Source organism: Propithecus coquereli, unplaced genomic scaffold (assembly GCF_000956105.1).
Source record: "Propithecus coquereli isolate 6110/MARCELLA unplaced genomic scaffold, Pcoq_1.0 Scaffold29, whole genome shotgun sequence".
NCBI lineage: Eukaryota > Metazoa > Chordata > Mammalia > Primates > Indriidae > Propithecus > Propithecus coquereli.
The window spans coordinates 1,608,607-1,636,210 of record NW_012148507.1 but is presented as its reverse complement, the minus strand read 5'-3'; the positions used below and the strand labels follow the sequence as shown (position 1 = coordinate 1,636,210).

Sequence of the window (27,604 nt, the reverse complement as noted above, 5' to 3'; positions counted from 1 at the left end):
AATAAATAAATAAAAATTCCAAATTCATTTCAACAAAGTATTCCAAAGACAGCGTTTATCTCAATATATCCCTCTTCCACTAACATGGTTCTACTTGGAAAACACACCATTTAACACTCTGTAATGATTACGTTGGTGTCTTTGTTAAGGCCAGGCCCCAGAGGGCTTTATGTTGAGAGTAACTGTCTGATCTGTCCCATACCAGGTCCGAAACATCAGGGAGAGAAACGCCATGCCATCTGTCCTTACAACAAAATGCTTAGAATTATAGAGGGTAAAAGATACCTGCTAGTGCTAAAGCCGCAGTCCCCAACCTTTTTGGCACCAGGGACCAGTTTCATGGAGGACAATTTTTCCACAGACAGGGGGCAGGGGGATGGTTTTGGGATGATTCAAGCGCATTACATTTATTGTACAGTCAGACCCCTCTGCTAATGATAATCTGTATTTGCAGCCGCTCCCCAGCGCTAGCATCACTGCCTCAGCTCCACCTCAGATCATCAGGCATTAGATTCTCATAAGGGGTGTGCAGCTAGATCCCCCGCATGCACAGTTTACAGTAGGGTTGGTGCTCCTTTGAGAATCTAATGCTGCTGCTGATCTGACAGGAGGCAGAGCTCAGGAGGAGAGGGGAGTGATGGGGAAGGGCTGTAAATACAGGTGAAGCTTCGCTCACTGGCAGCCTCTTATCTCCTGCTGTGCAGCCTGGTTCCTAACAGGCCACAAACTGGTGCTGGTCCACAGACCAAGGGCCGCCCATCACAGCGCTAAAGGAATGAATTAGTAAATACTAGGAATGCAGAACCATGAATTACAATATCCATGTTAACAAAAATAAAGCAAGATAAAAAGCAGAAGTTTTAACTGAGGAAAAGCAAGCAGATGTAAATTTTAAACCCAAGCTTCTCATTCTTGTTATTTTGAAATATTGTTGCTCAAACTGGAACCTAGACCCCTAAACTGCACGTGCAATATTAGTGATTGGTGCTAGGACTTGCTGCTAATTCGATTTTTAAATCTAATTAAACCTTAAAAAACACACATATACACTTCAAAACGGACACTTCTTTAACTTTTTGACTATTCAGCTATTATCAAATATACAGCTTGTATAATATACCTAGTGAAAATAACGATGAGATGGATAACTCAATTTCAGCTTCCTCCCCCATGTGGAAAAACAAAATACTGCAGAAAAATTCAACTTTCTCACTGAGTTACCAAAGGGCAAAATCATTTGAATAGAATGTGTCTTCTTGCCTCTGCTGCCCTCTAGTGGACTCAGGAACAGTGTTTAAAAAGAGCAAAGAAAAGTGAAATGCAAGGAAAAAAAAAAAGTACATGCTCTTTGCGGAACGCATGGAATTTATAGTACCCCAAACATGTTTTAATTAAAAATGCCATTTAAAACACAAAACTGCAACTTGTTGAATGGCAATGGGAATACACTGCGTCCTCTCAAACGAAAGGTTGGTATAGTTGCAAAAACGATTGCCATTACTACATTTTGCTTGGAAGCAACTTGAATAAAGGATCTCATTCTAAATTTGCAACCCGGGAACTGCCTAAATCAGGGCTGAATTCATGGCAGATCAGTAAGAGATGCTATTTGAAGAAGGCACTGGTCTGTCACATAATTGCTGTGCACATCCACTTCTCTGCGGCCAATACTGGAGCATGTGGATCCAGGGAAAATGAGGCCATGCCTGCGGGGGCAGCCAGGAAGGTTCGGCAAGCCAGGCACTACGCTCCTTCATTTTGCAGCTGAGAAGATAGAGGCTCACACAGATAAGGACTTGCTTAGTCACCCAGCTGATAAGGGAGAGCCGCATCCCAGGTCTTCCTGGTTCCAAAGCCCATGCTTCCTTCCCCATGTCGTATACCGCTCACCCAAAGGGGAAGAGAAGAAGCAAACCGTGATGTGGGGCTTGGAGGGAACAGGAGCAAAAGCCACCACTCCTGGAAGCACGTGAGGGTCTCGCACATAAAGCAGGCGGGGATGGGGGGAGTGGGGCGTCTCCTACCATGAAGACAGCACGTAGGGGCTGAAACATAACAGAATGTTCTCACACCCGGGGAGGAGAGGAGGCCGTGCATGCTTGGAAAGATGAGTGATAGCACAGGCAGTGCTGCAAACTTTAATGGGCGCACGAGTCCCCTGGGCATCTTGCTAAAATGCAGATTCTGATTCAGTCCGCCTGGGATGGGACCCAAGACTCCGCATTTCTGACAAGCTCCCTGGTGCCACCCACAATGCTGGCAGGGCCACACTGTAAGCAGGAGCGTAAACCGTGGAAGCCAGGTGGATGGTGCACGCACAGGTCCTCTCTGCAGATGAAGCCCTCCACGCCCGGCTGAGGACAGAAGGCGCTGCACTCAGGGACAGCAGCTGGGACTCGCTGGCGTCGCACTTCAGACAGGGAGGTCTTCTGCAAGCTCTGTTCCTTTCGCTGCTGTGATAGCCCAGCCGTGGATCTTAATTGTTTACCGGCAAAAGACACACAGGGCTATCCTTTGGCCAGAATTGTTGACCTGGGAGTGTTTCCTCTTTTCTATTAGCAGAAATGTTTTTTAATTTCTAACAGTGGTTCGGCTGGCCGTGAGGCTGCGAAGCTTTTATTTTCTTGGGGACGTCTGTGTTAAAAGGTGGGGTGGATCTCACTCTGCCTTTTCTTTTCCAGAGTAGAGAAACGCTTTCCCCATAATTCCACTTTGCAAAGCTTAATTCTTTTTGAATTACAGGAAGAGTGTGTGTGAGTGTGAGTGAGAGTGCGTGTGTGTGAGAGTGTGTAAGTGTGTGTAAGAGTGTGTCTGTGAGAGTGCGTGTGAGTGTGTGTGTGTGTGTGTGTGTGTAAACGGTGCGGCAGACCAGAGGAGGCAGGCAGGCTCAGTCCCGACTGCACCCGGCCTGCGCGGGCCTTCGGGGAGGAAGACGTTCCCGCCCAGGCCGGCAACCAGGCTTCTGCTGAGCGCACCTCTCTTCCCGCTTTCAAGGCCGGCCGGGACTTGCTCTTTGAACAACTCAGAGGCAGTTGTCTTCACGGCCGTCAGCAAAGTCTCCGCTCCTCCTTTCTGGGTTGGAAAGAGAGAAACTGCCATTTATCGAAGGTCTGCTGTGTGCCAGGCATTGTGAGTAAACCTGTCACTTGGTTCACACGCACACACACACTCACACACACTCTCACGCACACACATACATTCACTCTTACACACACACACGCACACACTCTTCACACACACTCTCTCATACACTCACATGCACTCTTACACACACATTCACACATTCTCACACACACACGCTCTCAGACACACTCAGACACACACACTCTCAGACACACTCTCACACACACACATACACACTCTCACACACACACGCTCTCAGACACACTCAGACACACACACTCTCAGACACACTCTCACACACACACATACACACTCATGTCAAAGAAAGGGTCAGCAGCCTCTGGTTTTTAAATTTTTGTTGAATTCATTTCATTTGTGGGAATCAACATTTATCTTTAAAGCCTACGGACAAACCAGACACTTCAAGGATATCTTTTTGTGTTTCTTGATGTGGATACGCAGATTAAGCGGGAGAGGATCTTGGAAATTGCTGAGGGAGGGTATAATCTTATACGTGGGAGAGCGTTTGCAGTTTCATTCCCCAGCAGAGACTGCGGCTGGCCCTACCCTTCGGGCGGATGTGTCCCTGGATGTCACCTGGTTCAGTGAGCCCTGGCACCCCTTCCAGTCCTGGAGCTTTTCTATCTGCTTGTTTCAAGCTTCACAGGACACTTTGTCACTCCATAAGCCAGTCTCCAGGACGCCTTCTGGGAAGAATACGTGCAACTATAGTTTTATTTTTTTTTTTATTTATTTTTTTTTGAGACAGACTCTCACTGTGTTGCCTGGGCTAGAGTGCCTTGGCGTCATCCTAGCTCACAGCAACCTCAAACTCCCGGGCTCAAGCAATCCTACTGCCTCAGCCTCCCGAGTAGCTGGGACTACAGGCATGCGCCACCATGCCCTGCTAATTTTTTTTTTATATATATTTTTAGTTGTCCAGATAATTGTTTTCTATTTTTTTAGTAGAGACAGGGTCTCGCTCTTGCTCAGGCTGGTCTCGAACTCCTGAGCTCAAACAATCCACCCGCCTCGGCCTCCCAAAGTGCTAGGATTACAGGCGTGAGCCACCGCGCCCAGCCTACAACTATAGTTTTAAATTCAACCACGAAGACCTGAAAAGAAAAAAACAACTGAATTAACGTGATTATCAGATTCTTTTGCAATTGTAAAGGGGCAATGGGGGCATTTGGACTGCTGGGAAACAGCAGCTACTTCTAGGTATACATTACAGTCCCATGAATAGGTGATACACCTTAAAATAAAACTTGCGAATTCTCCACACCCCCTTTCCACCTCCCTGGCTTCTTTGTTAGGCAGAGTCCAACAACAATGCAGGTTCTTCCCTCCCTTTGACTTCTCTCTGCTGGCGTGTTGGACAGGGGTCAGGCAGACCTGTGCTTAACCTTCTTTTCAAAAAATTACTAGCTCTAGGATCGTGCAAAGTCATTTACCTTCTCAGGAACCAACCTTACAAGGTACTTATGCAGATTAAGAGCGAGCACAAAGCTAGGCACAGAGCAAGCACTCCAAAACAGTAGCTATCAGCCTTATTGTTTCCTTACCAGTAGAAGAGGCTGTGGGAAGAGAATTTAAGAGTACAGACTGAAGAACGAACATAGGAAGTGTGAATAAGAGAGCTAAGTGGGTTGCCTCCACGCCACCTGGAACGGTTGCTGTCTCAGGTGGTTAGAAGTCTGTCCAGGAAGCAAACCTGAGTCCCCCCCAGGCAGGTCCTGGGGATGCTGCAAGGGAAAACGGAGCCACACAGATCCAGTCCCTGACTCTTGCAGTTATCCACCACCTTTTCCAGAAAAGCAGACTGCCCCCTTGGTGGACCTGGCTGTACTGGGAGGCTGGGCTGAGCAGGGAGGTCCGGATTCCTTAATGCTGTCAGAGGCCATGCTGGGAAACAAGATGGCATCTGAATCTTTCTAAAGTCTTGTGTTTTACAAATATTTGCCCTTAGCTCTGGAAGAGAAAGGTGGTTGGGGCCTGGCAGAAGGAGGCCTGGCTTCTTGCCCTAGTCTTGCTCCCGTCTCTGGGAACCTGGGTCCCCCAGCTTCTCAGGGCCTCACTTTTCTCACCTGTACAAACTCAAATGATCGTGTGTCTCTTGGAGGGTTACCGAAAGGATTAAATCATATGACGGATGTAGAGTACCTGGAAGAGAGCCTAGTCCACAGAAAGTGCCCAGTAAATGTTACTTTTTCTCATGACTTTTGCCTGGAACAATCTCTATGTGGTGTCGTTTCAGCACAAAGGACCCTTGATCCCTGATATGGCCATACCTATTTCCGTGTACCTGAAATTCCTTTAGAAGGAACAAAGCCTTTTACCGCAATTAAATATGAGGCATAATGAACAAATTGTGCAGAGAGAGGTTAAAGAAATCTGAGAACTAACTGTAAAGGGTCAGTCAGAGTGTTGGTGGTTAAAGAAGCCAGAAAGAACAGAATCCCAGTTGGTGTCTCAGACACAGATGGCCGTGTCTTGCCGGGTCATCCCGCCCAGGGTCTGCGTGTCAGCTCTGCAGGCCCTAAAACACGAATGGGTAGAGTGTCTATGGGTATAAGGCAACAGGAGGTACCTTACTTCCATTAAAAACACACAAGACAGCTTTAAAAAGGAATGGAATCCTGACACATGCTACACCATGGACGGACCTTGAAGACGTTGTGCTAAGTGAAATAAGCCAGACACAAGAGGACAAATATTGTATGATTCCACTTACGTGAGGTATCTAGGATGGGCAAATTCATGGCGAATGCAGCCACAATGGTGGCTACCAGGGGCTGAGGGGGCGGGCAGAAAATGGGGAGCTATTGTTGAATGGGTACAGAGTTTCAGTTTGACATGACAAAAACGTTCTGGAGATGGATGGTGGTGGCAGTTGCACAACAACGTGAATGTACTTAATGCCACTTAATGTATACTTGAAAATAGTCAAAATGGTAAATTTTATATTATGTATATGTTACCATGGTAACTCACACACACATGCAAACCAGAGATGTCTGTTGTTTTACAAGAATAACATAATTGCCGGGAGGATTAGATGCTCCTGATGGCTGGCCCACACCCTCTCAACCCTGGAGAAAAATCTACCAGAGAGGCTGTGGAGAGCACAGAATCCAACCTAGGAAAGTAGGGTGATGTCGAGAGCCGGCTCGACTCCGGGACCACCATCAGCCGCCCCCACTCCAACCCCAGAGCAGTTCCAACCTTTTGCAAACTAGCAAGGAGAAGAAATGGCACTATTTGTAAGCCCTGGGTAAACCAGGAGGTTGCTCCAGCTGCCCCAGAGGCTGAGACGATCAGTGCCTTGGCCCCCTGCAACCCATTCAGTGCGCACAGGCTGGGAAGCTCTGTGCCAGGAGCCCCGAGTATTCGCGTGCAGGTGCTAGAACGGGATGCAAATTTCTGCCCCTTAGCCCCCTTTTCTTTGCTAATTGAATTATAGCTTACTTTTGCATTAAATCCTATTTTTCTTGAGATTATACCTCAAAGTCCTAACGGATCTAGGGGCTTTCTGACGTCTTCTCCACAGGATCTTGACATACTCTCTCTTTGGCAGGTGGTGTCTGTGATGCCCGTGAATGACACTGGTAAGATGTGGAGCTGCAGGTGCAGGGCAGAGCTTCACTTAGGAGGGAAATTCGGCCAGACCTTTCTGATTCAGGAAGAGAAAGCCACAAGAAGAGGACCCGGGCTGATCGTCTTGGCCTTGTGGGTTCAAGCCAGTGTTACTGAGCAGAAGTGAAATAGCCTGGGACAGAAAGCGTGACAGCCCGTGTAACCCCAGTGGCTGCCTGGGGCTGGGGAGGGAGCAGTGATTGACTAGAACCAGGACACTTCGGGGGTGGGGTGCTGTTCTAAAACTGGAGTGAGGTGATGGTTGTACAACTATATAAATTTACTAAAAGTCATTGAACATTTTATAATATATGAATTATACCTCAATAATGCTGTTTGAAAAATAGAAATGCGACATTTGTAAAGACAAAACCAAAAACATTGGTATACTTAAGATGTGTTCCCTTTACTGTATGTTTGTTTTACTTTGATAAAAAGGTTCATCCAAAAAATGCATCAAGATCCAAAGATGTTGCAATCTGAAAGAAGAAAGTCCTATTCTTTGCAAGGTTTTTGGAAGGGTCCAATAGATACAGGGTGGGAATGGCCTTGGGGGAAAAAATAGGTACTAACTCATAACTTTCTAATGGCTGCTAAGGACCCAGAGTGGAAACACTTGCCACCTCTTAGCTAACAGGAGAGACCTATTTCCTAGTTATTTTTAGTCTCCCCAACTGAACACCAGGCTACTGCCAAATATGTTTCTTAAAAAATGGGACCTAACTTCTGAATTGAGGTTCTGGTTCAGCAACTCATTAGGTTGTGATCTGAGACAAACTTGCCTTCTCTCTCTGGGTCTAATTTTTCCCATCCCTGAAAGCAGGATGTCATTCCCGCTGGTGACAAGTACAGTAGGAGCTTGGCTCACGGGGTAAGGGACTCGCTGAGCCTCACTCTCCTTATCTGTAAACTGGGGCCATGGTAGATAGACTTTTGTGGTTCTGTCAGCCCAGCTTCTCTCCTCCACTCCTCCTGCTAACACCAGCCCCACTGGTTGGGGGAGCTCGCCTGCCTCCCCCACGTGGTTCCATTTTGGCTGCATCAAGAGCTGATGAGCACACATGTGCATAGGGGGCAGTAAATCTCAATGGAAATCAAGCAGGGGAGAGGAGGGAGGAGGGGATGGGCAAAACCTACCTAACAGGTACCCTGAACACTATCAGGGTGACGAGCCATGTAACCAAACACATTTGTACTCTTGTAATACTTTGAAATAAAAAAAGACTTCCGTGGCAGCAGCAGGGACACCAAGGAGGATGAGCCAATAACAGAGCCCGAGGATGACACCGATGTCAGGGTAAGACATGGGCAATCTGTGTCTGAAAGTCCCTGAATTCATACTTGTCCTTCCAAAAGTGTATATTAATAAATCCCCTTCTTTGCTTAAAAGCAACAACTACAATCCCCCCAGCTCCCAAGAAAAACAAACCCCATTCTCTCAATTTTGCTTGGGGCTGGCAGTCTAGTGGCAGCAAATCGCCTCCGGGGCTTAGTGTTAGTTAACCTCTCTCCCTCTAGCTCTGTGCTGAGTTCTCGTGCAGCAGTCACACGTTTTAAAGTTTAGAGAGGAGTCTAAAGGAAGATCAATTGTCAACATCAAGTTAGAAAGGCTCATTGGGGGAGTCAATGCCCAGGTTTTAATTCTTTGTACACTAAAGTCTAAATAACAACAACAAAAAGAAAGGCACCAGGGCAAGGAGTAAGGGCCCAGGAGGTGGTTATTTTTAAAACAATTCAGAGAAGGGAGAATTTTATTTTTTTACTGGATAGCCTTTTAAATTGTTTCAATTATTTACCAAGACCATGTAAATATAACAAAAAGAAATTTCTACAGTTTTGAATAATTAAAAAAAATACATTTTTTTTCATTTACTTTCTCTAGGGTCAGAAGAAAATGTCATCCCACGTAGAGGGAGGCAGGATTTTCCTCTGAAAAGCCTTTTCTCCCAATCTGTCTTACTTTTCATTACCCAGTAGCTGTCTGGCAATGGCTGTCTCAGGGTGGGAAATGAGATGGGATGATTAGCTGAATGCTAGTGCCCAGATTGGGATTTGACCACTCCGGGAGCAGGAGCTCAGGCCCACACAGACTGGGGCAAGGGGTGCTGAGTGGCCCGGGTTATCATAGCTCTGTTGATCAGTCCATCATGTGAAGGAGGGAGGAAGAATGGATAGAGCAGAACGTAATCTAGGAATGGTCATGCCCTGTGGAAATGGCATGAACTCCGGTGAATCATTAAGTCATTTCACAAATAAGAACAGGTACCTGGATAAACACTCAGAAATTGATAAAATGTGCAGCCTGGGTGAGTTTGGAGCTGGTATAGTTGTGTAGCCCAAACCACTGGCAGGACCCTTGCTGTAGCCCAGAGGCCATCTGAACCAGAGTTGTAGCTGTAACGTCACCCAGTCAGTTCCTCCATCCCCCATCAAATGAGCTGAGCTCCAAATTACACAACTCGGCAACATAAGTTACCTTAAGAAAGTATATCAAGGCTAGGGAGTCTTTGGTTACTTTGTATAAGAGGATAGTCATCAGTTATACCTTAACCTCAGTGCTACCTCAGTCTTGCAAAGCCAAACTCAGTCTTGGGGTGGCTCTGTTAGGTGGAAGAGGGTCATCTAATTATTTTTTTTTAGGGTTTCAAAATGGTGTTCCCTGAACATTTTCTGTCCCCCTTAAGATTTACTAGAGTCAGCCATTGTCTTATTCTCAATTTGTCATTTGCCACTTGTTTCTATCCCAAGTACTCAGCAATCAGTGTGGGTGTTGGAGAGATCCTGCCCCCCAAATCTCTGGTCACTCTTCCCCCAATCTCTGGTCTTGATCTTTCTGCAGACAGTGGAGCAGTGTCGTGTGTAGGTCACTGCCCTACATATACCCAGCTTCTATTTATTTATACTGAACATGGATTTCATAAAAGTTGTAGACCGTCATCCACAGTTGACAAGATCAAAAAGACCCTCGCACATCCGAATGGTTTTCTATCGCATTTAATCAGCGTTTGCCATTGATGGCAGCATGGCTTTGTTCTTCTCAGACACTGAGCTCCTAGAATCTACAGCTTGCTTCTACCGTTCACCACAGATGGCGTGTGCTGGCGCAGCAAGTAGAGCGTTACTCTGGCCAGCCTGAGACCTGCTGCCCTTAGAACTGCAGAATCTTCCTGACTAGTGCCACATACTGGCTATCCGGGGGTGGCTTCCTTTGACTCCCAGGCTGCAGGAACTTCTTAATTGTGGGGATGTTGCTGATTCTTGTTTTAAATGCCTAAAACGAAAAACAGTAAAATCAGGACCTCAATAGCAATTACAACCTTTAAGAAAAAGCAAAACTTTGTCATGAGTGGAGTGTGCTTAGACTTTCAGTTTATGGAGCCTAGTGTGTTGAATCTGATTAATCCTTCAGTAAGTGCTTGCTAGGTGTTCTTGGGATAATACCAGGATGATGCTATTGTTGACGAGTTTAGCATGAGTTAAATTATCTTATTAAAAAGTCATTGTCACAATCAGGCAGTGCATATCAAAACTGCTAAAATAGGGCTGGGCGCTGTGGCTCACGCCTGTAATCCTAGCACTCTGGGAGGCCGAGGCGGGTGGATTGCTTGAGCTCAGGAGTTTGAGACCAGGCTGAGCAAGAGCGAGACCCCGTCTCTACTAAAAATAGAAAGAAATTAATTGGACAACTAAAACTATATAGAAAAAAATTAGCCGGGCATGGTGGCGCATGCCTGTAGTCCCAGCTACTCGGGAGGCTGAGGCAGAAGGATCGCTTGAGCCCAGGAGTTTGAGGTTGCTGTGAGCTAGGCTGACGCCACGGCACTCTAGCCCAGGCAAAAAGAGTGAGACTCTGTCTCAAAAAAAAAAAAAAATACTGCTAAAATATTTATATTCTTTGACCTATTAATTCTTGTTCTAGGAATTATTATAAAGGAATAAGTAAGGGTGTGAGCAAATAAAGAGCTATAAGAATGTTAACACAGTGAAAAATTGAACATAACCTATGCTTCTAGGAAAAGGAAACTGGTTACAGAAATCATGGTATATCCCTACAAAGAATGTATGCCAGTAATTTAAAATGCTGTTACATAATAGGAAAAAGAGAGGTCCCTGTACTGACAGGGAAAGATCTCTAGAAGCATTGTTTAGTGGAAAAACCTGGGACAAAACAGAATATACACTATTTTCTGTTTTGTGTAAGAAAATGGGAGTAAAGGGGAGAATAAGAATATATATTCCTATTTGCTTATATCTGCATAAATAGGAGCCCTGGAAGGATACACAGGAAACCAATAAAAGCAGAGAGCTGGAAGGTGGGAGAGCAGTGGTAGGAATGAGACTTCTCAATTTATGCCCTTTTTAGATAGCTCTGATTTTTCAAAAAGATGTGATTCTATTACCTAACGAAAATAAAATAGCATAACATTGCATAAGAATATTTGTTGACATTTACATATATTCATGATAATTGAAAAGAATGTCAAAAGCGGGCTGCAAAACAATCTCTAGTATGATCTAGAGATCATACTATTTGGGGGAAAAATGCAAAATAATAGGTCAGGAAATCTCATGCAGCAACATTTGGCTGCTGGAATTATAGGTCTTTTTTTTTCCTTTTCTTTTTTTCATTTATATAAATGTCTAAGGTAGCTACAGGAACTTGCATTTCTTTTGTAATAAGGAAAAAAATGCTATTCTTGAACTACAAAATCCATGGTCACTGATTAGATAAAATGTTTCTAAGGAATTGGAACAGAGGCCAGGTGAGGTCTGGCAGTGGCAGAATTCTGTCTGAGGGCAGGGGCAGTGCAACAGGAGACTGGCAGTGCCACCCACGCAGAAGCACTGAGCAGGGTGGGCAGCATCGAGGGACCAACAGTGGCCCGAGTCGTCTGGTAGAAGCTGCAGAGGGAGGCAACGAAAACAGACTTGTCAGCCTTGCTTCATCAGGAAAATATGCTCGAAGTCCTAAAAAGGGAAAGTACTAAATGTTCAAGGCAGAATCAAAATAATCTATATTTTCTCCCTTCATGAGGTTTTATTTCCTAACAGATCCCATAGTCTAAAAAAGAGAAAATAACCAAAATGAATAAAATGACTTTCAAAACCATCTTCTTAAGTTTCTTTTGAGAATGGCGTAAAAGCACATTTTGTTTCAGTCTTTGTTTCTGTTCATTTTTTCCTGGACTATGTGTGGATATTAATATACTACCTTTAGCAGAGGGAAGTCAGAAAGAACAGAGGCATCGAGTTCTTCCACCATTAAAATAGCTTCCAGCAATTGTATGTCCGCCCAACTCAATTTGTTGCCAACAAGAAAATCCTCTCCGTGGTCTTTCAAAATCTACAGAAAGAAAAATAAAAAGAATATCAAATGGAAGTAAAGACTATTTTGCCTTGCTAAACATTTACAAAAGCATGAAATGTTTTGTACAGATCAGATTTACTGAAGAATCTTTTTTCTTTTTAAAATCTCCAATGCTGGCAAGGATAGAGTGAAACCAATACTCTTGCACATGCTGTGAATTGGCACAATGTTTCTGGAAGTTTGTCAGTGACTGTTAAGGCTCCTTGGGTGGTGAAGTGCTGGAACAGGGCTCCTGTTACAAACCTGAAAGTAGTTAAGGAAAAGTTTATCCACTGGTACAGGGAGACACAAAAGCTACCATTAGCCGCAGCCTGGCTGCTACGTCACCAGTAGAAACAAGTCACCAATGAGGAATCAGAAGTCCAAACCTGAGCCCCATAAAAAGCTAATTTTTCACTATCCAGTGAAAAGTGAATGTTAAAAAATCTCTCAGGTGCAGCTTTGAGTAGAAGATGCATTAAATATAGGTTTACTCTACAAATAAAGAACAGAAGTAAATTCAGGCACCAAGTCTTTTCCTGTGACACATACCGAAATAAAAATAAATGTTAATGTGGACAAAAAAAATGTTTAGAATTAGTGAATTCTAGAGTATCCTGGCCAAGGCAAAGATAAAAACGCTTGATGGGATACATCAAATATACAGAATGTGACTCCTGCTAAGGACAAGTATATATATAAAAATTACACAGCAAGTAAAGAAACCTAACTCATCTATGAGACAGAGGCAATAGACAAATGAAAAAGGAGAATTTTGAGCCACAGAGCCAAAAACAGGAGTAAATTCTGTAAAGGGTTAAAAATGTTTAAAATGTTCAAAGAGACAATGAAAAGAAAGGCATGTAGAGAAAAGGAGCATATGGATTTGAAAAAGATACAAATAAAATTTTTGAAATGAAACACACAAACATTGACATAATAAAAACTCAATGGAGAAACTAAAAAAACAATCGGTAATTTGGCACATAGATCTAAGGAAACACACAGAGATAAGGAGACTGAAAGTAAAAAAGAGAAGTTAAGAGACATAAAAGACAGAATGAAGCTCCAACAAATGTCTAACAGGAGCCCAGAAGGACAAAATAGAATAGGAAAGAGGCAATTTTCAATGCTATTTGATAGCGAATTTTCCAGAATGAAAAAAAAAGAGGAAAATCCTCAGACCGAAAAGAACAACAAACAGATAAACAAAAACAAATCCAGAAGTAAACACATAGCATTGAAAGTATATCAGATAAAGTGAAAATCTAAAATGAGAAAAAAGATAAATACCATACCATCAAAGGAAAAATAATCACAATAATGACAGACTTCTGAATGGCAACAATTGAAGCCAGAAGACATTGTAATATCGTCAAAATGTTGAGTAAAAATAATTATTAATCTAGAATTCTATAACCATCTAAATAACCACTTTAGAGAGAAGATAAAATATATTTTCTGACAAAGACTGAAAGAGCTAATCACTCATAGACCTTTCCTGAAAGAACTGAAAAATATATATTCTTCGTGAAGAAGGAAAAAGCACCTGGAAGATGAGCATGAGAAGCAAGGAGCAATGGTGAGCAAATAATCAGATAGGCATGTCAACAGATCCATTATACGTAAGTAGTGACTGTTTTTTAAAAAAAACAATTAGGAGAAGGTTAAAAACAAGTTGGATTTAAAATAATAGTCAACAAAAACATTGAAAAGGGGAAGAAGAGAGAAGTTTAGAGGAAAGTTGAGAAGGATAAAGGCTAATAGTTGAAGAAAGAAATGTTTATCTTCTGAACCATTAGAAGAAAATTTGGGAATAAAGAAAACCTGATCAATCTAACAGGATTTAGAAAGGAGGGGGGAAAGGCAAAGCAAAAATCTTGTATTTGTAAGTGGAAAACAAAATAAAATGAAAGGGGTAAATACAAATGTATTAGTAATGACAAGACATTTGCCAGTGCAGCTCAACAGCAGAGTTGATTGAAAAAAACAAGTTGTAGAACAAACAGAGTATGATGGTGCTATGCACATAAAAATATTTTAACATTTACATATGTAAAAAATTTTAAAACAACCCAAAGCTAGGTCTTTATTTTTTAAAATGGACTGAAAGAATTTTTATCAAATTCCTGATAGTGGTTGTCTCTGGGGAGGGAGAGAGTAAGGGATATGATATTTGAGCACAGTCCAAAGGAGACTGCAACTATCTGTATAGATTTGTTTTAAGGAGAAAGAAAAAGATCTTAAGTAACAAAATAAAAGTATTGACATTTGCTAGTGCCGAGTAGTAGGTACGTAGCAGTTCTGCTTTTGAAAATATTTTAAATACAGTTGGCCCTTGAATAATATAGGTTTGAACTGTGTGGGGTCCACTTATATGTGAATTTTCTTCCACCTCTGCCACCCCTGAAACAGCAAGACCGACTCCTTTTCTTCCTCCTCCTTAGCCTACTCAGCATAAAGATGACAAGGATCAAGACCATGATGATCCACTTTCGCTTAATGAACAGGAAATATATTTTCTCTTCCTTACGATTTTCTGAATAATATTTTCTTTTCTCTAGGTTACTTTAGTATAAGAATACAGTGTATAATACATATAACACAAAATATGTCTTAATTGCCTGTTCATGTTATTAGTAGGCTATTAGTAGCTAAGTTTGGGTAGAGTCAAAAGTTATATTTAGATTTTTGACTACATGGGGGCTTGGTGCCCCAATTTCTGTGTTGCTCAAGGGCCAATTGTAATAGAGTAACAGGTGAAATTATCTTTTGTATAATTATAATTATCTAAAAATCTAAAAAACTAAATAAAAACTTATTTATAGTGAAAAGATTAGAAGGAAATACATGAAAATAATACTGCCATTTATCTTTTGGTGGTAGGGGTAGTAGTAATAATTTCTTTCCACATTCTACATTTCTGTATTGTCCAATTTTTTAATAATGAGCATCTACTTCTCATAAAATGATTTTAAAAACTCACCTTATTTTCAGAAATAGCATTTAATCTCTGAATGCAAAAACTTGGACTTACATATTTCAAAATACATTACCTACATTATGGAGTTGAAGTAGAGATATTCTTTGATTTGGCAAACGCAGTTTAGTTATCTAGATGAATCCAAGAAGCAAGGCTTGTTTTCTGCTGAGGGCCATTATCTTCACACAGAGAAAAGCTCTAGCCCTCAGCCCCAGAGAGAACACCTTGCTCAGACTGAGAGTCTCCGGAATATATGCTCTTGATCAGAAGAATATGAAGAAAGATGGCTTGGCATCTAAAAATAACACATGCCCAAGTCCCAGTGGCATGCCAGGGTGACACCATTTTGAAATAATTCCTAGTTCTTTACCTCATCACAGGGAAATTAGTAACTTTGCATTTGATTTCAAAACACAATCAAAATTATTTACTACATCCTGTCTTAGAGAGTAGAAGTAATTCAGTCTCAGCCAAAGACTAGACTCAAGAAGTATTTAGCATCTACTTATTTCAGAAAGAACAACTAGGAGATGAATGAATCATATAGTTCCATTTTCCTAAAAGGTTCTCTGGGAACATACTAGACACTAAGGTATATTTTAAAAAAATAAAACTATTTTTAACTCCAAGTTAAATATTATTAATAATAGAATAGTTTTATAAGTGCCTGTTCTGAATGATCTAAAATCTGATTAAAGAGGGTTAGACAGGCAAAGAATGCATCACTCGGGGTGCCACGCTTCATTGCTGTGCATTAATATTTGAGAATTTGAACCCCAAGCTCTTGAGGTTGTCAAGCAGGGCTTGGCATGGTGGAGCCCCCAAAGCTGTCTCTTCCAGCTGTGTGTTTGCCCCAACACCATACAAATGTCATCATTCTCTATGAGTACTATGACATGGAAAAGTTAGGAAACATAAAAGTAACCAGAGCTCCTTGGGAAAATGGCTGATTGCAGGTCTAGAGAAGGAAATGTTCAAGATGAGCCTGGAGCATCCTGCCATACCAGAGAGCAAGGAAGACTGCTGGGGTCACGTCGAAAGGACCAGGAGCAAACTTGAAGAAGCTACCATTGGCCAAATGATAGGATATTTGAGCCTCATTAAGAATAAGAGCTTTGAAACTAATTAACATACAACAAATGTGTTTAAATCCATGACAATAAATTGTATCATAGTGTTACTTAAAGGACAAAAGCAAAAACAACAACAATAATAATAATAATAAAAAACTCATTCCTCTCCTTTGAAGACACTAGGTAACTAACTCACTTTTTTAAAGTGGTGAATAAAAAGAAAGAAAATAGAACATTTATCCTACTTTCTTTCATATCCCAGAGCAGCCAAATATATTATGATGGGTAAATTCTTTTTATAGAAAAGGTTCCAGCTAATAAATGAAGAGAGACTGACAAGATTGGAATGTCAACATTTTGCATCTGCTAATAAATCGATATTAATCTAGGCATGGCATTGATCATCAATTGCATGAACATCCCAAGAGCAACAATCAGACAATCTGTGTTTCCTGACGACCTGCACAACACCACCTGTAAAGCAATCTGGCCAAAATAATTGGACCTGACCCTGATCAAGCTTCTACTTCTAACTTCTAATTTATGAGAAATCTAGAAACAAAGGAATATGTCACAATGAGTAAAATCCACACTATGAGAAATTCCACAAAACAAATGCAAGGGGAAAAAAGGAGAGAAAGAGAGGAAATGGGGAACCTTATAGATTTAAAAAGTCTTAAGAAATGTATTGATCAATTAAAATTAATGAAGTTGAGTTTGATCCTGATTTGAATAAATAATTTTAAAATGTTTTGAGAAGTACCAGATTAGGCCACACACTGACTTCAAAATCTGCAGTATGATACAGCACACTGAAAAGTACAACTCAAATAATCACTGTACTTATTTTGAAGGGAAGGTATTTCAACAACACTGTACGTTGTTGGATTAATAGGAACTTGCTTATGTAATACTCTGAGGTACTCACAGAATTCTTCATTATAGTTTAGTCAATAATAAGTCATTCTTTTCCAGGACTGAGACTGAGGATATATATACCACAAAATTCTTTTGACAGTAAAACCTTATGCTAACAAGTCTTCCTTATCATTTCCCATGCTGTCCTCTAGGTTTGGAACTTCCCTAGATGGACTATGAGGACATTTGTCATTAGTATTGACTTCAAAATTACTTCAGAAAAATTGTCATTTTAAGAGACTTTGTCTCTTGACTGAAGCATGATTAACCTCTAATATTAGACCTAATAAGGTATCTGACAGTGAATTCAAGGTGGGGACACTTTGGGCTGATGGCTTATTTTTAAAATCCGAACAGAAATGCTGTATACTCTCATTGCACTTGGTTTATTCAGATTATGTTTTAATTGGAGGCTCCATAATTTTACCTGTTGTTTGTTTTGGAATCCTTATTAAAGTTTTGATCCAAAAGTAGGAAAGCTTTTCAGATATTCACTCTGGAAATATTCTCAGCAAGAGGAAATGTAAAAGCCCTGGACCCCTGCAGCCTACCTTTTCAAAGACGGGAAAGTACCGGGTTTTAGCACTCTTCACAACTGAAGTAAGTGTCTCCTCTTTTTCCGCAGGGGGTTTGAACGCACGCACCATTATCATTGTCATCAGGTCCAGGGTGCCATCTGTGTACATGTCGATCCTGACAAAACACCGGTTGACTTTCATTACTAGGGGAATTTTCTAGTATAGGGTTCCCTCATCCAACACTTCCATGGTATAAATAGATGTTGGGGCAAATGATTTTTGAATATCCCCCTGAAGGTTCCACTCTCATGAATGATTTCTGGTACCAGAACCAGCTACGTGACTGGAATATAGCAGGGTCTCTGGAAATTTTTACTGAATAAAAGGATGTATGAAAGGACTAATGAATGCCTCCAAGTTGAAATCTGCTATCAACAAATAATTGGATTATTACAGCTTTAAAAATTGAACTCAATGAAGTTTACCAAAAACTCAAAACTGTTAGTACCAGAACCTTTTTGATTATTTAGAAAAGATATGTAATTTAACAGGTGTTCCATTGACCTGGCAACTGAGAAAGAAAATTTTAATTTCCTAGTCAGGTCAGACAAACAGCTCTATTTCATTCCTTTTAAAGTTTTCCTTTCATTGACAAACACTAAAAAAAAAAAAAAAAAAAAAGAAAAGGGTTATTAAAAATATGAATAATGGGCTGGGCGCGGTGGCTCATGCTTGTAATCCTAGCACTCTGGGAGGCTGAGGCGGGTGGATCGCTCAAAGGTCAGGAGTTCGAGACCAGCCTGAGCAAGAGCGAGACCCTGTCTCTACTAAAAAATAGAAAGAAATGATCTGGACAAGTAAAAATATATATATACAGAAAAAATTAGCTGGGCATGGTGGCACATGCCTATAGTCCCAGCTACTCGGGAGGCTGAGGCAGAAGGATTGCTTGAGCCCAGCAGTTTGAGGTTGCTGTGAGCTAGGCTGACGCCACGGCACTCACTCTAGCCCGGGCAAAAAGAGTGAGACTCTGTCTCAAAAAAAAAAAAAAAAAAAAATACGAATAATGGTGTAGTGGCGCATGCCTAGAGTTTCAGTTACTGAGAAGGCTGAAGTGGGAGGATCCCTTGAGTCCAAGAGCTCAAATCCAGCCTGGGCAATGTAGCAAGATCCTCCATTTCTAAAAGCAAATGAACAAAAAACTTCCTATGTTACTGCAGTCATATGCAGATTGCAAAAAACAATTTAATCCAACTTCAAAAACTAGTGATTAAAAGATTAAAAGAAACACAAAGGATCATTTTGCACAATGACAATCATTAGGGAAAAAAACCTAATAATGGTAGATATATTACTATTATTTGCTGGTTTATAGGTGCATTCATGCTGTGCTAGTTATCTCTACAAGCATGTCTTTGTATCCCCCATTACGTGCTGATTGTCTAATGAATTTGGTTTAATGATCTTCTGTAGTCTTTGTCTTTCTTTTCAACAGCACTTAAAAGAATACGGGCACTGGGCATGGTGGCATGAATTTGTAGTCCCAGCCACTTGGGAGGCTGACTCAGGCCTCCTGAGACAGGAGGCCTATTTTCCAGGCTAACCCTGTGACTTGCGTTGACTAATGGAATGAGGTAAAATGAGGAGGACCAGTTCTTGAGCCCAGGAGTTCAAGTCCAGCCTGGGCAATATAGTGAGACCCTGTCTCTAAAAAAATGCAAAAAAAAAAAGAAGAAGAAGAAACTCTCATTGTCCTATCTGAATTACAAGTCATTTTTCTTTCATGTTAAATTGTCACCTAGCCCATTTGCTTTACTCTATTATAGTTTATGCCTAACCAAGAGGAAAAGAATATTAATAATAGTATCTATAGCTTAGGACACAGATCTTGGAAAAAAACCATGGAGATTTTAAAAACCAATTTAAAAATATGCATCAAAAAAAATAAGGAACAGACTGCTTTTGCACATCAGTACTTATTTGCATTGTCAAAAAGGATTTTATTCACATATTGTTTGACATTGCTTCTCTTGCCATACACCTTTGGAATTGCAGGTTGGAATGACTAAGTCTGTTTTAGAGATGGAGAAATGGGACAATTGGGCTGGGCTGCTACTTTTTATAGACTTGGCTCATTCCTATGTTATGCTTTCTTTCTTGTTTTTTTCTGAACATTTGAGCTTGGGGCTTTCTCCCACCCTGTCTTCTATTAAATATGTATCATGACGACCCCCACCACATCCATGCTTACGGGGACGACATTCAGAGACCTCTGAAAAAGCCGCTTGACCCCCAAATCCCGATAAAACTTTGTAGTGGCAAGTCTTTGTTTTGTCTTAAGTCTGCTTATCTCCTGTGAAAGCATTCCTGGGAGTAGCAACCCAGTGAGCCTCCTCCAGGCCCGGCACAATGCACAGCACAGAGGAGATGCTGGTAGTATACAGATGCAAAAAAATGGCCACAAAACTTCACCTTCCAGTATTTGTGATGAGATTTGGCTCCTTCCATCAATCCATGAGGCCTATTTTGCAGGCTAACCCTGTGACTTGCGTTGACTAATGGAATGAGGTAAAATGAGGAGGTACCAGTTCTAAGTCCAGAACGTAAGAGGCCTGTGTGCTTTCACCCTCACCCTTAGCACCCTGCCCAGCTGCCATGAGAACAAGCTCAGGAGGAGAGGACGAGAGGCACAAGGCCCGTTCGTCCCCCAACAGATAGCCAACACCCAAAGCCAGAGCCGCCTGGCTGACTTCAGACAGATGAGTGAGCCCAGCTGAGATAAGTCAAGCCTGGTGCCATAGATCTGCTGATTTAAGTCATGTGTCTCAAGGTAAAATGTTATACAGCATTATTTACAGTAAATAGATCACTGATACAATGCTCGGTACTTGTTTGATTAGTCAGTCATTTCCACCTTCATGTAGGATAGTTTACCAGGTCATTTTCTGAGACCGTATCTGGTTGGGAGTGGGAGAGAACATGAGAATGCTCCATGCAGCATTCAGTGCACTGTGAGTATATACAAAAAGGAGAGAAGTGGAGCATTTATTCAGAATTCTGCACAAGGCGTGCCAGGTCTGGCAAGACATCTCCCCTTTGTTTCACTTGTCTTCTCCTCTCAGTCCAGGCTGAAAGGTTACACCTGAACCGGTTTCAGCTGGGGCAGGACGGCAGAAGCTTGGACAAGGACCAAGTGATGGCATGAACACTATGTACCTAAGTCTCTCCTTCGGGTCCTTCCCATACAAGTCGTACTTGGCAGCAAGGTAGCTGAGGATGGCTCTAGTCTGTGTCAGCGCCATTCCATCAATTTCAACCAAAGGCACTTGGCCGAAAAGCAGGCGTCCATCTGTGGTTTGAGCAAAGAGAGGTTAAGATACTCTTTTTCAATGGTTGCAGTAAGTCTACAGGATGGTTCACATCTATTAATAATTTCTCTGAGTGATTTTTAGTTTTTATCCAAAGCCATGCGTTAAAGACCACAGTTGTTGAGGAAACATCTTCCATTTGCTTTACGTAAAATTTGAGATCTGTTTGGCAGTTTCATGCATTTTGTGTGTTGGTTAATCATGATTATTTAAGACTTTATTGTATTTATTTATTTACTATAACTGTGCTATAGTATAAGTGCTTCTGGTTCTCAAAGTTTATGGTCTATGAGAATCACCTGAAGCGGGCGAAAGGGGCGGCCTTGCAAAAACAACAGGAAAATACCTAATCCCACATAGGAAAACAGCTAACCCTACAATTTCCCCAGTAATGGTTAAAGATCAATCCTATGAGTTCCCTCACTAACAGGCACCCTGCAGGAGTTCTGCTTTGGGAAACTTCTGAAGAAAGCTGAATGGACGGAAAAGAGATGGAAATCTCTGTCTTTCAAAATTGTTTTTTGAGAATCTGCTTTTACAGAGTTCCCGAGTAAACAGCAGAAGAACAAGCTACAGCCTCAACCACATCTTGAGGACAGAGTCACATCTCCTGGAAAGGCAGGAAACGAAGTCTTGGACTTTGACATCCTGGCAGTTTTTTTTTTGAGACAGAGTCTCACCATGTTGCCTGGGCTAGAGTGCCATGGTGTCAGCCTAGCTCACAGCAACCTCAAACTCCTGGGCTCAAGCGATCCTCCTGCCTCAGCCTCCCGAATAGCTGAGACTACAGGCATGAGCCACCATGCCCGGCTAATTTTTTCTCTACATATTTTTAGTTGTCCAGCTAATTTCTTTCTATTATTTTAGTAGAGACGGGGGTCTCGCTCTTGCTCAGGCTGGTCTCGAACTCCTGAGCTCAAAGGATCTTCCTGCCTTGGCCTCTTGGAGTGCTGGTATTACAGGCATGAGCCACCGTGTCCGGCCTCTGGCAGTTTTTGTTATCCACCTGCTGCTGCTTTTGTTATCATCTGACAGCCATCACTATTTTTTTCTTCTCTTTGTCCCCCTTAAAATCAGCAAGCCATGTGGTCTCGCTGCTGGCACCCCCTTCTCTTTCTTCGGATGCCATGCCGTCTCCCTGCTCTCTTCTCACCCCTTTTCTCTCTCTCTCTCTCATTCTCTCTGTCCTTCTAAATGATAAAATAAATTTTACTTACGTCTCTTAATCTCTGTGTGAGAAATCTTTCTCCACCCACGTTGCGAGCACCTACTAAGCCTTTGCACCCTAACAGTGGGGCATTGTTAAAAGTAGCCACCCCACTCCCCAGATACTTTGACTCAGAGGGGGAGTCTGGGAGGCTGCGTTCTTTGAAAAGCACAGGAGCTGTCGCTCTGGGTGTCCATGGCAGCAGGATGGGTGTGATAGCAAGAACCCAGGCACACCTAGTTTCAAAAGTCAAAAGCCACGTGACATTGAGCAAATTACTTATCTGAGTTTCAGCTTCTTTTGTCTAGAATAGCAATAATTGCTACCTAGCAGGATTATGAAAAGATGAAGTGAGATAAGTAAAACACTAATACTGTCAGTAATCAAGGTTCAGTAAAATCAAGTTCTCTTTGTTGCAAGTGACTGCACCTATGTAAATAATACATTTAAAGATATATTATAAATGGTGCTCTTTTCGTGGGATCTTGAAGAAATAAATAGCTTCTAAATTTCCATCAATATCTGCACACTGTGGAGAAGAAGGACGTTTACCCAGAATAGGAACCAGACTTCACCAGCGCATTGGCAAAGCCACAGTTAACTCCTCCAACTTCTGACACTGTTCCCGCTTTGAGAGGCAGTAGAAGGTGGTGGGGGCAGCACCTCCCCAAGAACCAGTGACAGTTTTCCAGAGAGCCAGCGTGCCTGGCTAGCTAGATGAGTTTAGGCCACTTTTAACTACCTGAGCCTATTTTCTGACCTGTAATGGGATCTGTCCTGCCCGGCTTACCCGGTTTCTCTGAGTAGAAATAAATCCGTGCTTACAACCATGCTTTGGAAACACCAGTATTAGTTTTCACAGGGAGGCTGCAAAACCTCCATTTCCTAAAGGAATTTCTACATTCATTCAATGCTCAACAAGCATCTAAAGCCAGAGACTGCCGCCGCTTGGGAGAGATACACACGTCAATTAGAAACGACACCTGCTTCTAGCAGTGGCCGCTCTTCTTCAGAGGGATGTAAAAATCTCAGATCAAGACTGCAGGGAAGGATCTTAATACCGTTTAGTTCAATTCCCTCATATTATAGACAAGATACTGCAGAGGTCAAGGAAGGTGAGCATGATTTGCCCAAATGCACACGTCAGGGCACAGCTAAGCCAAGAGAAGTGGGCCTCCTGACTCCCAGTCCAGTGCTCTCTCTGCTGCCCCTCTCTGCCTCCTGTCCTCAGGTACCAGCAATGCCCAGGAGGGGGTCCCAAGCACAGAAGCAGCATCACAGCCTCAGGGAGGGCTGGGGGATTTCAGAGGCTATCAGGGAGCGCTTCCCGCCAGAATGCGCACGGAAGAGTTTATGGAGCTACACTCACTTACTCCATATGTATAATATATATAAACCCCTACTGTGTGCCAGGGACTATCCTCGTTTGGTGGAATAAGGCAGAAATAAAAAGGAAGAGGAGCTTCAGAGGGATGGAAGATAATAAAGTTCCTAGATAAGAACTGGGGATGGGGTAACCAGGCCTCCCCAACTCGAGATCTTCTGGCTCACTGCAATCTACAACCACAGGAATTATTTTTATTTCACGGTAAGGAGACAGAGATGCAGGGAAGTTAAAGGCCTTGCTCAAAGTCATGCAGCTAGTAAGTGACAGTTCTGCTAACTACTAGCTGAATGTCCTTAAAAACAATCTGTGTTAATTTCATGATTGATTATCAGCAATGATGGAGACGGCAAGGTTTCTTCAGATAGGAAAAATAATGCTACGGCTGTTAGAGGTTTAAGTTCTAGTATTTTCTCTCAGTGTGAAAAATTTTTCTGGAGAATTATAATGATTGAGGACTTCTTTTTGGATTGGAATCTAACCGAATTTGGATATTTTCCATAGTCTTGACTCTACATTGTGACCTGATAAAATGGTTTCTATTAGTCTGTTAACACCACCAAGAAAAAGTAGATGTCAACCATGAGAACTTAGAACATATCTTAGGTCAGATTCAGCCCCCTGCTTGTCCCCTTCCCTCCAACCCGCTGGATCACTATTTAATAATTCTTAAAATATTCTTTGGTGGGAGGGGGAGTATTGAACCAATCAGCGCTGGTCAACTCACGTGATCATGCTAACTGAGGCCACCATCATAACCTATGTGGTAAGTGTTTGGAAAGGCTAAGGAGACAATGCAGAAGGCAAATTTAGCTGTGTGTCAGGGACACAGCAAACAGCCAATGTCAGCAGTCATGCTCTGTGCTTGCCTTTTCTAACATTTGCCGTTCTAGAGCTCTGTGTCCTATATCAAAACAAATACTTCCAGAAACAAGTTTCTATTTTTCTAATAAGATAACATTGAATAAATCTGGACTCACCCTTCTGCAACTTTTCGTATTGTTCTCTTGTTTCAAAAAATTCTTCTTCGAACTAGACAAAGGAGAGAGGCATTATTATAACTTTAAATTCAGAGAGAGAGAAAGAAATGCTTACAGTATAAAATGCCCAGTGGCTTCCAGAATAAAACTTTAAAAGGAACCACAAATCTGTCAGCTGAAAATTCTGGCAGTGTGTCAAGTGCAGATTAGCTTAGATCGGCATGGCATGGGTAGCCCTTTTTGGTTTTTGTCTACTTAAAAGATATCCCCAAGCCCCCAGTCCTAGTTTTCCTTTTCTTCAACTTAGTTCTTCCCTCTTTCCAAACTCTTGTCCTTTCTCCAACTTCCCCAGTGATTTCTTTTCTTCCCTTTCCTCTCTCTTCTTTCTTCTCCTTCTCTGTGTCATTCTCCCTCCATATCGGGACAAATTTGATGCTCATATATTCAAAGAAAGGGATCCGAAGATCATTACTCAAGTGAGAGTATCATTTATTGATGGCATTTCTAAAGCTTTTGTGAGAAAGTGATGTTTTTCGGTCCCCCAAATCTTGAGATGGGGGTAGGGTAGGGTGAGCAGTGTAGAGGAAGGGGTCCCTAAAAGGAGGAGAGAAAAACGAAGAAAGTAATGAGTCCTGGCTCTAGATGAGATGGCATTCAAATAGGGAACAGGAAGCCTACCCCTGCATGAAACAAAACAATTCCAAGGCACTTAGGCAAATCTATGGAAAAGTTGGTGGGGAGGGAATTCAGAGTTGAGGAAAGATCCTGTGGGGCAGAGCTTTCAGAGGAGAGTTCAAGAGGAGACCAAACTATAGCTAGTCCTACGGTTCCAGCTGGCAGCTATGCGTGTCACACAGCTGCGCTGCTGGGGCAGAGCTGAAAACGCTGCAGAAATTTAGCCGGGCCCAATGCAGATAGTGAGGGGGCTGTGGGTCTCCTCTCTCTTCTTTGTCTTGTGAGCCACCAAGATCTTTTCAACCCTTATGAAGTTTCCAGAACACCCCCAGCCCCCAACTCCTCCCTAACGCCCACCTGTCCAGAGCTATGATCCATCTGTCATCTCTTACAAAGGAAGAGAGTTGGAAAGGAAAAGAGTAGGTGCAGCCTGAGGTGCCATCCTGAAGTTTGAAGGGGGCCACGTCAGTCCCATCCAAATTACCCTCCTTCCTTCTCCCGGTCAGCAACGAACCTCCACTCCGGCTGCAGCCAGCAGCCAGCGGATGGACTCCATCCTGCCCCTGTCACGAAAGTAGTAGAGCTTGGGTTTGGTTGCCATGACTCCTGGCTTGGGGTTTTCTGAAGGGCAAAATAAAAAAACACTTTTAAACAACAAACTAACACACACCATATGCTATGCCTCCATTTATAGCCATTCTAAAACAGATCAAACAAAACTTGTTTAGGGATGCATACATAGGAGGCAAAACCATGAAGAAAAACAAGAAAATAATTATCACAGAAGGAGGATAATGGTCCCTTCTAGCAAGGAGAATGGGGATGTGGTTGGGCAGGGGCACTTGAAGTTTCTGGGATGCCAGCAATGCTCTGTTTCTTGAGCAGAATTAGTGGTTTTTCTAATTAGTCTTAAAATTGCACATAAATATGTTTGTGCCCTACTCTATAAATGTTCCAGCTCACAATTTAAGGAAAAAGAAAGAAGAAACTATACTATCAAGATATCAAGGTATTCTGTAGATTTGAGAGACTGCGTCTGGTATTTTAAGAGAAGAACCAGAAGTTAATATAATGGTTTCATGAATGACTCTGCAAAAGAAAATCTTTTCTAACAGCAGCAAGGAGGCAAGTCTGTTTGGATGAAATGTTCAGTGGGAACTGGGGGCTCTGATTTCTGTCACAAGACTGTCCTGGGCCCTGGAACAAACCCAGATGCAGGCCTACATAGGACCAGTCTCCAGTAGGCTGGCTCACCTTAGACTCAATTCTCTACACCTCTGTCTGCCTTTATATCCTCAACTGTAATCAGCAAGAATTAGACTAGGTGATCTGCAGGCTTTCAAAAGAGAGTGTAGTGACAATGCAAGCACACCTAACAGCCCTTTCTGCCTCATTGTTGCAAGAGCCACTATGCTATTCTGTTAGTGACCCTGCCTATTTCACAGGATTATTGAGAAGATCAAATGAGATAAAATAAAGGCAAAGTGCTTTCAAAACACTCAAGCTCTAGAGCAACTTAGAGGATTGTTAGGTCTCCTTTTCTCACTTTGACTCTCCCACCCCTATGCAACAATGTACGCTTCCAGGGAACAGCAAAAATACCAACTGCTGGCACAGTGCATGTGGCACCATCGCTCAGAGGGTGCTCAGGGGTATCGGGGGAGCACATGCGTTGAGAGGCTGTGTGGCCTCCGTCCCCACGGTCCTCAGCCTGGTAAGCTGCCAGAGTGCCAAATATCGTGCCTTAGCTGGGATTTGACTAGAGGATGCTGCCTGAGCTAGCACAACTCAGAGGAAAGTCAAAAACCAGAATATCAGTAACTCAGTTTATGAGGAGAAATTTAACTATAAAAACCCCATCAAATGTTTGTGTGCCCCTTAAACACCTGGCTCTGGCCAACCAGTCACCCAACCTGGTCTCTTGGCCATGGCTCCGTCGTGTTCTAAGTGAGGCTCTCAGGATGGAGGATGGATGGATTGAACTGGAGGGTGTCCAAAAAGCCTCAGCAGGACTCCAGTCCCCACCTGTGCTCCTCGCAGGAGGAGCTGTTCCTTCTAGAATAGCCGAGGGGCCCCATACCTCGCACAGTCTCACTCCCAGCCAAGAACCACCTGCTCTCCTTGGATTGCACTCTGGAGGGCAGGGGCTGTGTTATATTCCTTCCGTCCCCTGCAGAACCACCCAGCGTCATCCCAGACACAGTGGCCGTGCAATATCTGCTGTTGACACTGTCGATGTGCCACTTTGAGATACCAGTTTCTAAACTTGACAATATTCCTGTGTTCAATCTTTCGTTCATTCTTTCAACATCAAACATTTATTGAGCGCCTACTATGGATAAAGCACTAGGTTAGGAACTCCAGGAACACTAAGATGAATAAGATGTAGTTC

The 27,604-nt window shown here is 42.5% G+C and overlaps 1 protein-coding gene across 1 annotated transcript; it reads right to left on the bottom strand.

Annotated features, from left to right (window-relative positions):
- Window positions 1-9,907: 9,907 nt before the first annotated feature.
- Window positions 9,908-25,813, bottom strand: LOC105813810 (glutathione S-transferase A4-like). The gene is made up of 6 exons (XM_012648611.1): window positions 25,727-25,813; window positions 24,538-24,589; window positions 20,815-20,947; window positions 17,632-17,773; window positions 11,972-12,103; window positions 9,908-10,030 (listed from the first exon to the last, which is right to left on the bottom strand). Exons 1-6 carry the CDS (start codon window positions 25,811-25,813, stop codon window positions 9,908-9,910), a joined length of 669 nt encoding a protein of 222 aa, XP_012504065.1.
- Between the last annotated feature and the right edge of the window lie 1,791 nt (window positions 25,814-27,604).

Coding starts and splice junctions, on each gene's coding strand:
- LOC105813810 (XM_012648611.1), bottom strand. CDS start 25,813: ATGGCAACCAAACCCAAGCTCTACTACTTTCGTGACAGGGGCAGGATG. Junction 24,590..25,726: donor TGGCTGCAGCCGGAGTGGAG/GTTCGTTGCTGA, acceptor TCCTTTGTCTAG/TTCGAAGAAGAATTTTTTGA. Junction 12,104..17,631: donor ACTTTCCCGTCTTTGAAAAG/GTAGGCTGCAGG, acceptor TTCTTTCTGTAG/ATTTTGAAAGACCACGGAGA.